The sequence below is a fragment of the Strigops habroptila genome, chromosome 2 (genome assembly GCF_004027225.2).
Source record: "Strigops habroptila isolate Jane chromosome 2, bStrHab1.2.pri, whole genome shotgun sequence".
In the NCBI taxonomy this organism is placed as follows: domain Eukaryota; kingdom Metazoa; phylum Chordata; class Aves; order Psittaciformes; family Psittacidae; genus Strigops; species Strigops habroptila.
The window spans coordinates 98,022,847-98,037,421 of record NC_044278.2 but is presented as its reverse complement, the minus strand read 5'-3'; the positions used below and the strand labels follow the sequence as shown (position 1 = coordinate 98,037,421).

Below are 14,575 nucleotides of genomic sequence, written 5' to 3'. Positions count from 1 at the left end.
GAGAAGGACAACACACCTCACAGTAAAGGCTGGTGGCGAGGACTGTTTTATACTGTGTCAAAAATAGACGCTTAGAATAATCAGAAAAATTTCTGGCCTGGAGAAAACAGATATTAAAGAGAATACAAATATGTATGTTTCAGGTCACTGCTTAATCACAGGAAGGAACCCCTGGTATCTTTTATTTTCCCTACTGTAATATATCAGGCTGTGACACTGGATTATTAAAGTCTTTCCAAGTTGTCTATTACTTTTGCTAGGTAGTGGAGGAGATGGACAATTTGCCTGTTTTGGTAGGTCAATAATTCATGATAGAACTCTCTACTGTGTCTTCCTGCCTCATGAATACTTGGCAAAACCATAGGGGTCAAAACACTTTTCACTGTATTTTCTTTAGTAATACATTTACCCAGGACCCACGGTAATATCATCCACTCGACGATGGTTGGTGGCGGTCCCTGCATGCTCAAGTCTGACCTGTCAATGTGCTGAGAGGCAAGCAACAGCAGGAACAGAAAAGTCAAGTAGGATGCAGTATGGCAGATAAATTTGATAAATGGCTTTCTGATGAACAGCCCTAATGGGCTTTTGGGAGCTATCAGGTAGCACACAGAGAAGATCGGGAAAAGGAGTCCTATCACAACACATGTCAACATCTTCACAGCCCAGTGTCGCCTCCTCCATCCGGGGAACTCGTCGTACCAGCGAGATGCGAGCAGCTGCTGGCAGTTGGGCTGAGCAACAAACTACAGAGAAAAGAAGAAAGGAAGAAGGTCAGTTCTTTATTACCTCTGTAAAGTTATTTACATGCTATGTATCTTACAATAAGCAACTTTTGGATAGAGATTAAAAAAACCAACACCATCTGTGCAAGCTCATTCATACTGATAATACCAGTAAGACAGGGCTGGGTCAGCCTGCCCTTCTTTCAATTTAAAATGTATAGTACAAAGCCATCAAAATTCTCTTTTCACAATAAAACTTGACTTCCCTGTCAGTTCAGTTCAAGGAGCCAACCAACTGTAAAACACATGTACCTCAAAAGCTGATTTCAAACTGAAAAACCCGGTAAATATTTAATATTTGTCAGATAGCTTTTCAAAGAAGCTTTAAGTATATTCCAGGGGTTTATGTCATAGTTTTATTTTATCACTAGTTCTTATTTTATCCAGTGCTTTATTTTATAAAGGGGCATATAGTAGCAGCATGCTGGACTCGACATAAGAGATATAGAGTAGTAACAACATATGCATCAAAGAGAACCAGAATAGTTGCATTTTGCTAAAAACGATTTTTCTTATGTTATTGTGGTGGGTTGACCTTAGCTAGATGCCAGGTACCCACCAAAGCCACTCTGTCACTCCTCTCATCAGCAACACAGGGAAGAGAAAATATAACAAAAGTCTCGTGGGTCAAGATAAGCACAGGGAGAGATCACTCAGCAGTTACCATCATAGGTAAACTAGACTTGACTTGAAAAAATTGATTTAATTTATTGCCAATCAAATCTGAGTAGCATAATGAGAAACAAACCCAAATCTTAAAACAATTTCTCTTCACCACCCTTCTTCTTGGGTTCAACTTCACTCCTAGTTTTCTCTACCACCTCCCCACTTCCAGTGGGAATGGGCGTTGTGGTCAGTTCATCACACGTCTCTGCTGCTCCTTCCTCCTCAGGGGAGGATTTCTCACACTCTTCCCCTATTCCAGCATGGTATCCCTTCCACAGGAGAGAGTCCTCCAGGAACTTCTCCGGAATGAGTCCTTCTCATGGGCTGCGGTTCTTAATGAACTGCTCGAGTGTGGGTCCCTTCCATGAGTGCAGTCATAGAATCATAGAATAGTTAGGGTTGTTTTTCATGTGCCTTACCACGCTTTCCAGGAGAATCTGTTCCAAGATTTTGTCATGCACAGAGGTGAGACTGTCCTTTGGGAACAAACTGCTCCAGCGTGGGTCCAGGCTGCTGCAGGGTCACAAGTCCTGCAGCAAACCTGCTCCATTGTGGGCTCCTCTCTCCACGGGGCCACAGCTCCTGCCAGGAGCCTGCTCCAGCACAGGCTTCCCACAGCGTCACAGTCTCCTTCAGGCATCCCCCTGATCCAGCATTGGGTCCTCCCTGGGCTGCAAGTGGGTATCTGCTCCACCATGGACCTCCCCGGGCTGCAGGTGGAGATCTGCCCCACCATGGACCTCCACAGGCTGCAGAGCACAGCCTTCCTCATCATGGTCTGCACCACAGGCTGCAGGGGAATCTCTGCTCCAGCACTTGGAGCACGTGCTCTCCTCCTTCTTCATTGGCCTTGGTTTCTGCAGAGCTGTTGCTCTCACAGTTCTTACTTCTCACTTCTCTCTCCAGCTGCAACTGCTGTTGTGCATTTTTCCCCCCTTCTTCAATATGTTATCCCAGAGGTGCTGCTATTGTCACTGTTGGGCTCAGCCATGGCCAGCAGTTGGTCCATTTACAGCAAGTAATTTCAGATTTGAATTCTAATCAAATGCACCTAGTTTGGGATTTTATATTGTTTTGATAATACTTACAAACACAGGAGCCAAGTTCCTTGTGGGGAATAATAGGTGACTTTTAAAACAGTTTTTGAAAACACTGGGATTACTACTGGTAGAAAATGCTATTTAGTTTGGAATGAAATGAGAGATCCTACATATGTCTGGATCTTGTCAGAAGTCTTAACCTGAGCCAAGTTCGAACCTGGTGTATGTTAATGAAACACCACTGCTCTTAGCAGAGACATATTCACCTACCAGACACTAACACTGAGGCTGCCTCTGACTGTTGTGAAAGACAAGAAAATGTACTCATACCATAAGCATCTTGAAAACAGTCTTAAAGAATAGTTACAGTGTTCTTTTCTATCAGGCAAAATTCATTTGCAAGGTTTCATGTTGTTTTTTTCGAGATATAAGTGTTTGGAGTATTTCGGTATACAGTTAAGAGCAGATGTCTTCAAAGTTATGTTTTTGCCTAGTTTTTAACAGGGATCTCCCTAAAAAAAAATTCGCCTCAATTTGCTTAGATAGGTACAGATTAGTGCTTTGCTTAACTAGTAAAAAAAAATGACTCGCGGACTAATTCCTTAGCAAAATATTTCTTTTTTTTTTTTTGCCTCAGAGTTGCCCTATTGATGTTTGTTTCCCCTTCTTCGTATCTTCTTATTACATACCCTCTGACCTAGAAGTAATCAGTTCCTAAGCAAAAATAGAAATACTCTGTGACATTAATTTGCCAGTTCTGCATTGCCTATGCCAAAATATTTTCAGTCTAATATATTTTTTCCTTAATTGTAGATATTACATTCTGAGGTATTCAAAGTATCTTTTGTACTGTCAGAATTATGTTGTATGTTATTTGACTTTGACATTGTCTCCCTATAATTAGCAACCAGCAAGTTTATATTTTCACATTACAATTGCTTCCAATAGATTCCAGAATTTTGTAATTATATGAGGGATTTTGCTATGATTATTCCTGGTTGCACATCTTTAGCTCATTCAGAGAGTCTGCCCATCTAAAAATGTTTTAGTACTCATTCTCTTAGTTGTCCTGCTGGGAATTGGTTCTTCCCTGAGACTGGTGAAGATCAGGAATTATTCACAGTGCCAAAAAAAATAATCTGGTATAAATAGTAGCAGAACCTGATTCTAGAGATATCTAAGCATATACGTAGCCCAGAATTTAGTTTTCACTTCTGATTAAACCTGATGTTTAGTTTTTCTGTAATACGTATCCTTCAGTCAATAGAAATGAAGACGAAATAACAGGGGCAATACTATTAACTATATATGTTCTTTATAGAAATAATATTTGTAAAAATATTTTTAATAAATATCAACAGAATAACTGAAGTCAGTTCTTCACTGTAGCACAGTATTACCTGCAAGTATTTGTTTCGTTCTATTAGGAAATATGCAAAGAAATAAAAAAAATCCCCACTATAACAGAGCGCTCATTTTTACACTTAAAAAGCAGTCTAACAAAATCTGAGGTCCAAATTGAATCCCCATTCGCAGATCAGTAGGTGGTTTAGTATACGTTACATAGAGAAAGATGTGATTTGTCATCTAGAAATGAAAGCTGACAAAGGAAAATTATTTCCTTTTTGGCTTACGTAGAAGTAAGTTATGCTGTAACACAAAACTGTCCTCAGTACTGTTCTCTAACAGGGGAATATTAAAAATCTTTCTGGGAGGAGGCAGCAAAAGAAAACGGTTATCTTAAACTTTCTTAGTAAAACTTTTTTGAAATCACGGCCAGATTCTCTGTTGTGTTGTTTTTTACTGCCATTACAGCCAAATTGGTAAGAAATGTTAGCTCTGAGGTCTGATGCTTTGTCACACACATTTACCAATGGTTGTGCTCCAGCAAGAATTAAGCCAAATTACTTTTTATTTCTCTAGAACATTTCATATTTTACACATTTTCCCAGATATTTAACGAAACCCCAAGCTCTTCTAGTTATTTTAACTTCAAATTTAGATGTCAAAATTCTCTATCTACTGGTTGTGAAAGCATATTTGTTTGGCCCTAATGACAGATTCAACTCCCAACCTCATTAAATTTGGTAGATTGTTTCTCCCTTTAGAGACATCATTGTATATTCTTTTCTGTATCTCCCCAAAAGAATACATCTGTGGATTTCGGCACGCATTCTGTGAGGTCTGGCTCATTAAGAAAAATAACATTTAATTGCAATTTAAATGCTTTAATGCTATTGACTGGATCAGCACAACATTTTCCTTTCTAAAAGCTAGGGACCATGTTCTGGACCCCTTTGGGTATAGTTTCACTGTCTGTTTTCTGCCTCAGGCCAGAAACCCTGATTCTTGTACCCATTACTGTGAATCTTCTCATGTTCATCCTCTCTAAGTCTAGTGCCAACTGGAGCAAACTATCATTATAACCATGATTCTTACTAGATCCAAACCACTGGGTCAACTGTTTCTCATCTCTGTCTGCAGGTGTGCCATTAAGGGACCTACTCAGCTCATTTGGGATCAAAGCACCAGAGAACACCAGCTTGTATATTGTCAGGGCAACCTCCTTCAGATCAGGTCCCTATAGAAAAACAAATTCACAGCATAGATGCCTTCATCATAAAATCCAGATTTTACACTGCTCTCACCAAGAATAGCATAAAATGTCATTTTTTTAAATTGTAATTATGCTATTGTTTAATTTCAAATATGAGGAGGAAGAAAACAAAAGAAAACATAAAAGTGGAGACTGAAATGCTTCATTAAAAGGATTAATGAACATTATTATAAAAACAATGACATTTCAGTTTGTAATTTTAACATTTAAGATTTCCTTTTGCCACATCAACACAAGTAGAAGCTCTTTGATTCATTGCTCCTTCTCACTAAAATGAATCAGCACAGAGAAAACTATTAAATATCTATTAAATAAGACTTATCTATAATTGCAGTGATTCTGATTAATTGCTTAGAAAAGGCAATGGCAACTGAAAGTAGAATGCAGTTCTTTGGAACCAGCTACGCATGAATAGCCTTGTTAGACTTCCCAGTGGAAAAGTCAATCAGTTTTTGGGTTTTGTGATGAGTATGTAAAATAGCTCCAAACTTCAGGACTGGGATTCTGGTATAATATTTCTGGTTCCCATTCTGGGTAAGTATTAGATTCACCACAATACAAAACAGTTTTGTAGGGGAAAACAATTAAAGAACCCCTGCAGGTATCTGCAGAGATAATACAACATGAATTTGCTTCTGTTATATTGGATCCCTGTTTTTCCACACCTAGCTGGTGTATTTCCATGCATAGCAAAAAAAAAAATGACTGATATTTGTATGCTAAGAAGTCCTGCACTTGGGACAGAATAACCCTGTGCAACAGTACAGGGTGAGATTCACCATTTAGAAAGTAGCTTTGTAGAAAAGACCTGGGGAAACTGGTAAGCAAGAAGCTGATTATGACTGGGCCCATGCAGTACAAAAGTATAGCCCAAGCTGCAGTAGTCAAAGTATAGCAAACATGTCAAGGAGGGTGATAATTCCCTTCTCTTTGGCGCTTGTGAGACTACATGTAGAGTGTTGTGTCCTGTTTTGGGTCTCTCATTACAACAGAGGTATGAGCAAACTGGAGTCCATCAGGGCACCTCCAAGAGGTTACAGGGGTACCTCCATGATGTACAAGGACAGAAGAAGGGAGTTGGGTATACTCACTCGAAAAAAGACTCATAGTGGGAACTCACAGTTATCTTACACAAATGAAAGGCAGGGTATGGATAGAAGCAGGCTTTTCTCAGGACCACAACGAAAGGATGAGGGTCATCACAAGCTGCATCAAAGGAAATTCTAGTTTGATCTAAGGAAAATATTCATCCTCATTGAGAGTAGGTAAGCACTGGCACAGGTTGTCCAGGACAGATGCAGAATCTTCATTCCTGTAATTATCCAAAATTTGACTGGGCAATATTCTTAGCAACCTGATTTATCTTCAGTGTTAGCCCAGTTTTGACCAGGAGGTTGGACTAAATGATCCTGAGACACATCTTTCAACCAAGTATTTTTTATGATCCTACAAACTTACTGCATTAAACAATCAGTATTTTCTGGTGCAGCAAAATTTTTATTAAGAGCCACAGTAATTGTCTTAATGGGTTTGAATTTATTTATTTAGGTTTGAATTATTTCTCTATGAATACAAGGTATTACTAAGATCTTTTTCACCATTGGTTATTCCCTTTGAAAAAAGGCAGATCCTGTCTTTCTCATATCATTGAACCAAATTTTTGCCAAACAACACATAATACCATTTCAACTGTTCCAAACATTTGTGCTATAATAATCTAGGCATCATGTGTGAGGGAAAAGACATAATAGTCAAAATATTTGCTTAAGTCTCTGTCACTTCAATCTTATTGTTCCCATAGCAGTCTTCAGATAGCTCTGACACCAAGTTTGCTGTCTGCACCAACGGTTTCTACAAAATAAACTAACTAACTGATAAGAGAATAGTGGCTGATCATTCTCCCAGTATTCATTCTAACACGGAATAAATTGAAACTATAAACACATTTTGTTTATAATCTCAAAAGTCCAAGTTCATTTTAAGACATTAAAATCAATATATATTCTAAGCAACATCTTCAGGTAGAAATCACATGCACTATTCATAGCATACAGATCATGTAAATCATGCTATCAACTCAAAACTGACTTGGAAACAAATAGCCTCTTAAGTAAAGAATAGTCTGTTGTCAGCGCCAGGGGCTGCAACAGCAAAAACCCCACACCTCTGGACGAGTGAGCAGTTACCAGTAGCATGTTTCTTACATCCAAGCTGGTTTTGTGTTCTGTATTGGTAAGGCTTCAAAGCATTAACTAGTAAGCCAGAAGTGGTTAGGATCTAAGTTAGTTACAATCCCACTATATGACAGAATCAATTAATTCTCTCACATCCAGCTCATTGTACCACTTCGTCTACTTTTGTAGCTGCCATTTTGCCAGAAAGAAAAGTTACAAATTAATAAACCAACCTTTCAAAATTCATGAGGGAGCTGCAAATATGTTGAAAGCAACTGAAACACAGAACGCAGTGTGAGTTTAACTGATGAAAAATTATCTGGGAAAAGCTCTGAGTGAGGGAATGGTAGGAAGCAAATAGAAAAGCTAGATTCTTCCTCTGGGCATTGTTTGATCATCTGAGAATTTCTATCGGCATCACTGGAGACCACCCTTTTCCTCATTTGTGCAGTTTGTTGCAGAGGCCAAACAAGGTAGAGACATTCTTAGCTTCATTTTCCCTTATTGAACGTCCTTTCAGATTTGAGCAGGATATTAAGCTATGTGGAAGAAACCTGACTACAGAATTTTTCCTTCTTTTTTTTTTTCCCTCCATTTTCAGGCTGTTTGCCTGTTTCTGTGAAGAGAAACCTAGGAGCAGTGACATTTTGTCATATTATTGTTTTTCTTTTTTCCCTGTAAAAGCAATGGTAATCACCTTCCATTAGCACCAGGAAAATTTAGGTTTCCCTTTGGTAGCTTAGCTCTACAAGGTACCATCCTGCATCCCAATGTGAATAATGGAGATGATCATAACAGTTCTTGACTCCAAGTTTATGCTGTTCTAGCCAAGTAATATGATAAGCAGCAACAGAGTCGTGTTGATCTCCAGGGTTTCCCACTGTCTTTATAAATGACTGTTTATTATGCGAAGCTTGTGTAGAACTGAAGAGCCAAAGTTCCCCAAAATCAGTGTAAATCCAGTTTTTGGAAAGCATAACACTCATTTGAAGGCTGACTGAAAACAAAATAAGAGGGATGAGGGAAAAATAAAAACAGAGAGTGATTACAAAGGCATTCAAATGAAATAGAGCAATAAACTGCATATTTTTCTCTTGAAACATGTTGTAGGGAGGTCTGGCTTTGTAGTTCCATTAATACTTGGGATAGAATGTATATAGTCACTCAATCTGCTTTTCTTTCTCTTCAAATAGTTCAATTTTTTTCATCTTTAAGTTTCTCTTCTTTAATTTGGCTGTGTGTTTACCTGAGAATGTTAAAGGCTGAGAAATCAGATTAATCACCCAGTTCCTGCATAAAAACTAAGCTGAAATGATAGGTCTTTGGCAATGATGGTCAGTAAGCATTATTTTGTGACCACTTGCAAAATAAATGCATGTGAGACTGTATAGATGCTTCAATTCTATCAGTCAAGTGTGGCCTTCGTGAGTCTTCTTTCTGGCCTTCAGAGATGATGTTTTTCAATTTTTTCATTGTCTTTACAATCCACCTTTCTTCCCAGTTTTCCCTTAAATGAGTTCAGAGGCACTGCTCTTGAATGGCCAGTTGACAGCCAGTGTACAGCTTCTGCGGTTTAAACACAGAATATGAATCTCAGAAAGAATTGCAAGGAGTATAATTGCTTGCTCAGAACCCTTTCTCTCTGAAAGAATTATTAAAGAATAGTTTGTGGTTGAAGAAAACTACCTTCTCTTGTGAACAAACCTAAGAAATACTGTGCTTTCCCATAATGGGAAGAGACCTACACCAGCTGTTAACGCAATTCTGTATACCCAGCATCTGCCAGCCTGGAGAAATGATGACAGGCCTTCGAGAATTCTTTCCCCTTATGAAGCTCTGCTATTTGTGGCAAAACATAGTTTGGTATCTCATATGAAAACCTGGAGCTACTTTCAGTGTTCTCAAACAGAGATGTCTGAACACTGTTGTTTTCTTTCATGGTGGAGAACCAGAGCAATGAAGGAATCAATAAAGAGCCTTTTTTATTTGAGTTCTACATATGCATCACTTTTAGGGATGTTCAGACTACACCCACACTGAAGAAATCAAGCAGTGACTGAGTCTGAGCACTGGACTTCAGTCATTCCCACTACCTATTCTCTCTTGCCCAGTTCTAGTTTTGGACTTTCCAGCCCTCTCTATGCACAGCGAATCCGCAACTTGCTGTAGCCTGTTGGCATACAAATCCCTCAGTATGAATTCGTTTTAGGATCAGGCCATGGTCTGCTTTCATTTAGCAGTACAGACAACAACTCAAAGATGAGTTTCTTGCACAATATTTTACTGACTTATGTCATATATTTCTGTGTTAGACTGGTGTTTCTAAAATTTATTGCACGCTCCTAGACACTGGATAACTCACGAGATTTTGTTTGCCCAGCTTCCATCCATAGCTATTTCTTACTGAGATGGAGTAGAACACATTAGCTTATAGTTCCACGTAAAGGAATATAGTTTATTTTAAAATGTGGAGGAAAATGACCATTTGCAAAAAGCTGGAGGTGGAAGAAGCAAATGTGGAATGATATAATCAAAGGCTGTGTTTCAGTCCTTGAAGGTTTGAGGCTACATTCTTCCTCGACAAATCACAGACAATTTGTTCACTGACAGAGAAATACACCCTACAAGCTGTTGTCACTGTCTGCATAATGTGTGTGCCCTAGCTTCTGCTCCAGCAAGTCAGAAAGGGTACATTTCTAAGGAAGAGATGCTCTTTAATTCTTGTGAAAGATAGCTCACTGGTACTCTGAAGGAGTATTTTCTTCTGCTTCCTTTGCACTTTTCTGTGGTGTTAAGCAGATGCATTCTGAACATATGTATGAAATCTTGATTCCCTAAACTGAAATGTATTTGAAAATCAGACATATGTTATAATTAAGAATAAAGAAACATTGTATAATAAAGATAAGTAAATACAGATAAAAAATCCCAAGCAAACCTACAAAACTACTGAAGATCCTATGTGTTGTGCAGTTTAAATTTAGATTGCATGGGTACCTTTCCCATCCCTTGCATTTATACATATCATACAGGCTTTAATGAAATCAGCTGGCTAGAGGACTTCTGCCTTGACCCACAGGCAGGCTGGTGATGCCCCCTGAGCTAAAGTCACGTTCAGTATCTTTTTTTCTCCACAATATCCAGCCTGGAGCTGTAAAGGTCTCATGCTAATACCATCAACTACTGCAGCCAGGGAAGCAGGACCTCTTCTTTACAAAATGCCTCTGTCAAATTTATTCCCAAAATACACCCTTGCTGAGGTGATGATGGTGAGACCCCCTTTCCTCTATTACTTACCACTGCCTACTCGCTGCCAGTCAGCTCCAACTCTGACAGAAACTGTAGCGCTCCTGACTCCAGCCTCCATGAACATAACAAAAACCATGATTTCATCAGCATTCAAACACTTCAGTGAGAGGCAGAGAGGATGGCAGCCAAAGCAATCCATACTTGGTAACTAAACTGTAATGTCAACTAAATTACATTGTAATTGTCCAGGGAAACAGTGGCAGCTCTCTACCTGTAAACTCCTCTAGTGCTTAATTTCAGAACTTCAAAGATAACCCAGCATCAGGGGGTTTAGTGGGGGATTTTAGAAACCCCAACAAGGGATCTGACTCTCAAACCCCTTAAGTCTCTAACCTTGGCAGCTCACAAAGGCAAAAAGTCGCCTCCTGTTTTGGAAAGACTTGATGGGAGCTATATCTCACTACTTCTTTGGGGAAATGTTTTTCTTTTTCTGAAGCACTGAACTTGCTGGATTTGTTATAAAACCCAACTTTACCATGGAAATTGAGGGAGGATAGAAGCCAAAGGACCAGAGGCTGAGAGAATAATATTTATGTTTGTATTAGCAGAATATTTATTATCGGCAGTGTTATGACTATTGTCAATTTACATTAATTGCATTTATGAAGGAAGGAAAGCAGAAAGGAAGGGAACTTCTTTGCCCTAATTTTATTTTTGAAAATTACAGGGTAATAATTTTCACCTAAATGTTTTGAGATGGTATTGTCATATTTGTTGAAAAGTTGGTAGAGTAAGAATAATATACAACTGCTAAATAATCCATTGTTTAATTTTTTTTGGTTGCTGTTTTTCTTACTTTTACTTCTAGTACTAAGTATTTGTGTTCTGTTCCTGGGGGAAAAATATCCATAAACTGAACACTTTCATATTCTATCTTCTCATGTAATAAATAATTTTATACTGGTCCATCCTTTTCCTTCCTTAATAATTTGAAATTACATATTGCTTGGTTATTTCCAACTCATTGAACTATATTTAATGTTAAATATCCTGGAGTACTGCTACAATATTAACAACAGCAATATTCTTTCTGACACCATTAATAGGTGTTAAGGGTTAAGAAGACAGAAAATGTTTCTCTCTTTATGCTTCTAGCTGAAATGCCAGGGTATAAACTGGCAAACACGTATGAGAAGAACTAACGTGGCCAGATTTCTTAACACCATAGGAGAAGAAAGAAGCAAGTATCTGTCATCCTCTGTACACCTGATGACAGCTTCACAGAGACTTCCAAGCATGCTGGCTACAATGCATACGGCTTCATGGTTCCTGTCATCAGATTATGAATAATTCACGCTAGAATGAACCTCAGGAAGTCTTTTATCTAACCTCCTGCCCAAATCAGGGTCACCTATCAGATCAGACTGGGTTGCTCAAGGCTTTATCCAGTTAAGTCTTGAAAATCTCCAAGGATGGAGACAGCACAACCTGTTCTGGAACACCTGTTCTACTGCCTGACTCTCCTCATGGAGAAAACTTTTTTCTTTATATCCAGCCTGAACTTTTCTTCTTGCAATGGATACCCATTGTTTATAGTCCCTCCACAATGAACCACTGTGAAGAGCCTGGCTCCATGTCCTTGATGATTCCCTGTAGTCATTGAGGGGTGATGTTGGTTCCCCTTGATGCCATCTCGGCTCCAGGCTGAACAGGCCCTGCTCCCTTCAGATCCTCCTCAAGTGCTCCAACCCCACCATCTCAGTGGCCCTCCACTGAACTTGCTCCAGTTTATTGATGTATCTTTTGTGTTTTGCGACCCAAAGCTGTAGGATAAAGATTTGATTGAATGAGTGCTGATTAGAGTGGGACAATCACTTACCTCAGTACACTACTTGTGTTCCTGTTAATACAGCCCAGGTTATGGTTATCCTTCTTTGCTGCTGGCCCTTGTTCAGCTGGAGGTCCTCCCACTTCCAGCTCCTTTTCTGCATTGCAGCCAGGCAGGCAGTCCCCAGCCTGTGTCACTTCAGGGGTTTCTTCCCTTCCAAGTTCAGGACTTTGCATTTGCCCTTTCAGAATTTCATGAGGGTCCTGTCAGCCTGTTCCCCCAGCCTGTCTTGGTCTCTATAAAAGGCAGCCCTGCCTCAAGCATATCAGCTGGTGTTTCTCACTTGGTGTTGTCTTCAAACTTGTCAAGACTGGATCTGATAAAGACTGATAAATCTTGCATCACTGAAGAGCTTTTACTTGTCTTCTGCTGGAGTATGACCCATTAACCACAAGTCTCTAAGCTTGACCAACCAACCCGGTTTTTATCTATCTTGTTCTTCCATACAGAGTGCAACATTCTAACTTGGATAAAACAATATAGTGACAGTGTTGAAAGCCTTGCTAAATTCAGGGTAAATGACATCTCTCTGGCCACAAATCTAGTCAGGGTCCAAGCAGTGTTTCTGTGGTCAGATAAGTATACTCTAACTGAAAAAGCTGTAACTGAAAAAGCTGTAACAGAAAAGCAAGCCAACTTAAACCAATATAGTCGTAAGTATCAATAAGGTCTTGTTTAACCACCATTTCTACACTGTAATTTGCAATGATTATACCTGGAAAGATCTGTCACTGAAAACAAAAAGTACTCCTATTCCCAGACTACTTTTTCCAAGGTTTAATACAGAGCAAAGTGCAATTTTTCACAGACGGGTTAGGAAGACCTAACCTTAATTTATGGTAATGAAAATTATGATCTTTCTTTCTTCAAGTGTGAATATGCTACTCACCTTTAATCTGATTTGACTAATATATTTGTATTGAGAATAGGGCCACATGCAGTGAAAGAAAATATTTTTTCGGTGCATATAAAACTTTGTCTTTTATTTCAAGATTTTGACTGATTTTGGATAAGTTCACTACAGCTTTCCAGCTTTGGAAATAGTGATGAAGAAATGGCTCAACACAAGTGGAATCTTGCAGTCTGTCACAGCTCTAATAACAGTTATCCCTTGCAAAAGTTTCCACCTTATTTTGAGGATCTTCATACAAAATTGAGAATTTTTCCCTCAGACCAAGCCTCTGAAATGTAGCTTTGCATTATGCTTACTTGTCCCCATGAAATCTGAAATTATATCCAATCTCTGCATGTTGGTAAAAAAAGTCTAGCATGGCATGATGTGGGCTCCCAAACACCTGATTTTCCTAGGAGGAAGGTGCCACCTGTGCAAGCAGTAGTAATACAAAGCTATCTTCCAAGGACACATTGCCAGCTCCTCTGTAAGGTGGATACCTGGATAATGGTGGTCAAAGAGAAGTTACGTTTCATTGAAAAGTCAGGTTCAAGAACTTTAATTCCTGACCTTAGTCCAGTGAACTCTGAGGCTCGCATACTTCTGTTCAAATTGCTGGCTCTTAATCTGTGTGTAGTTCAGGTCCAGAAAGATTAAACTGCTTAGGAAGAGCTGATCTGAGACTGTTTGACCATTTCTATAACCCAAACATGACCTGTCCAGACTGCATGAGTGAGGCCTTGTCCCAAAAGCAAGACAGACTTTTACTATAGAATCGAGGAATCATAGAATGGTTTGGGTTGGAAGGGACCTTAAAGATCATCATTTCCCTTCCAACAAACTCTACAGTGAGTCTAAGACCCCTAAGTCTAAATATGTAACTGTATATAAACAATATTCAGAAGTCTTAGTAGGAAACTTGGTTTCTCTCTGAACTTACCTGCTAAGGCAGACCCTTAGAACACACCATGCATTAGATGGGATTCCCATAAACAGGATCATCTATTTCAGCTTAAGGGGCTTTTTCAGTTCTCAGAACAACAGAATATCAAGACTTTAAAAAATTAGCTTTTGCCCAATGTTACCTACCTTCCAGAAATTACATGCTATTCTTCTTGAAGGATTTTACCTTCTTTTTTAGGTTGTACAACACATCTAGTTACCTCACGTTTTCTCTGCAAGAAGTTCAAATAACATAGATAGTGACAAAAATTATTTTGCTTTTAGATGGCCTGAATTGCTGTTGGAGATGGCTGTCTCCTCC

The 14,575-nt window shown here is 39.0% G+C and overlaps 1 protein-coding gene across 2 annotated transcripts in view; it reads right to left on the bottom strand.

Annotated features, from left to right (window-relative positions):
- Window positions 1–14,575, bottom strand: part of TRPC4 (transient receptor potential cation channel subfamily C member 4) — a 134,813-nt gene that overhangs the window by 37,080 nt on the left and 83,158 nt on the right. Inside the window, exon 4 of one of the 2 annotated variants that reach the window (XM_030477058.1) lies at window positions 410–746. The exons of the other annotated variant lie outside the window; for it this stretch is intronic. Coding sequence (XP_030332918.1) covers window positions 410–746 — 337 coding nt within the window. The remainder of the gene's footprint in view (window positions 1–409; window positions 747–14,575) is intronic. 2 annotated transcript variants of the gene reach the window in all.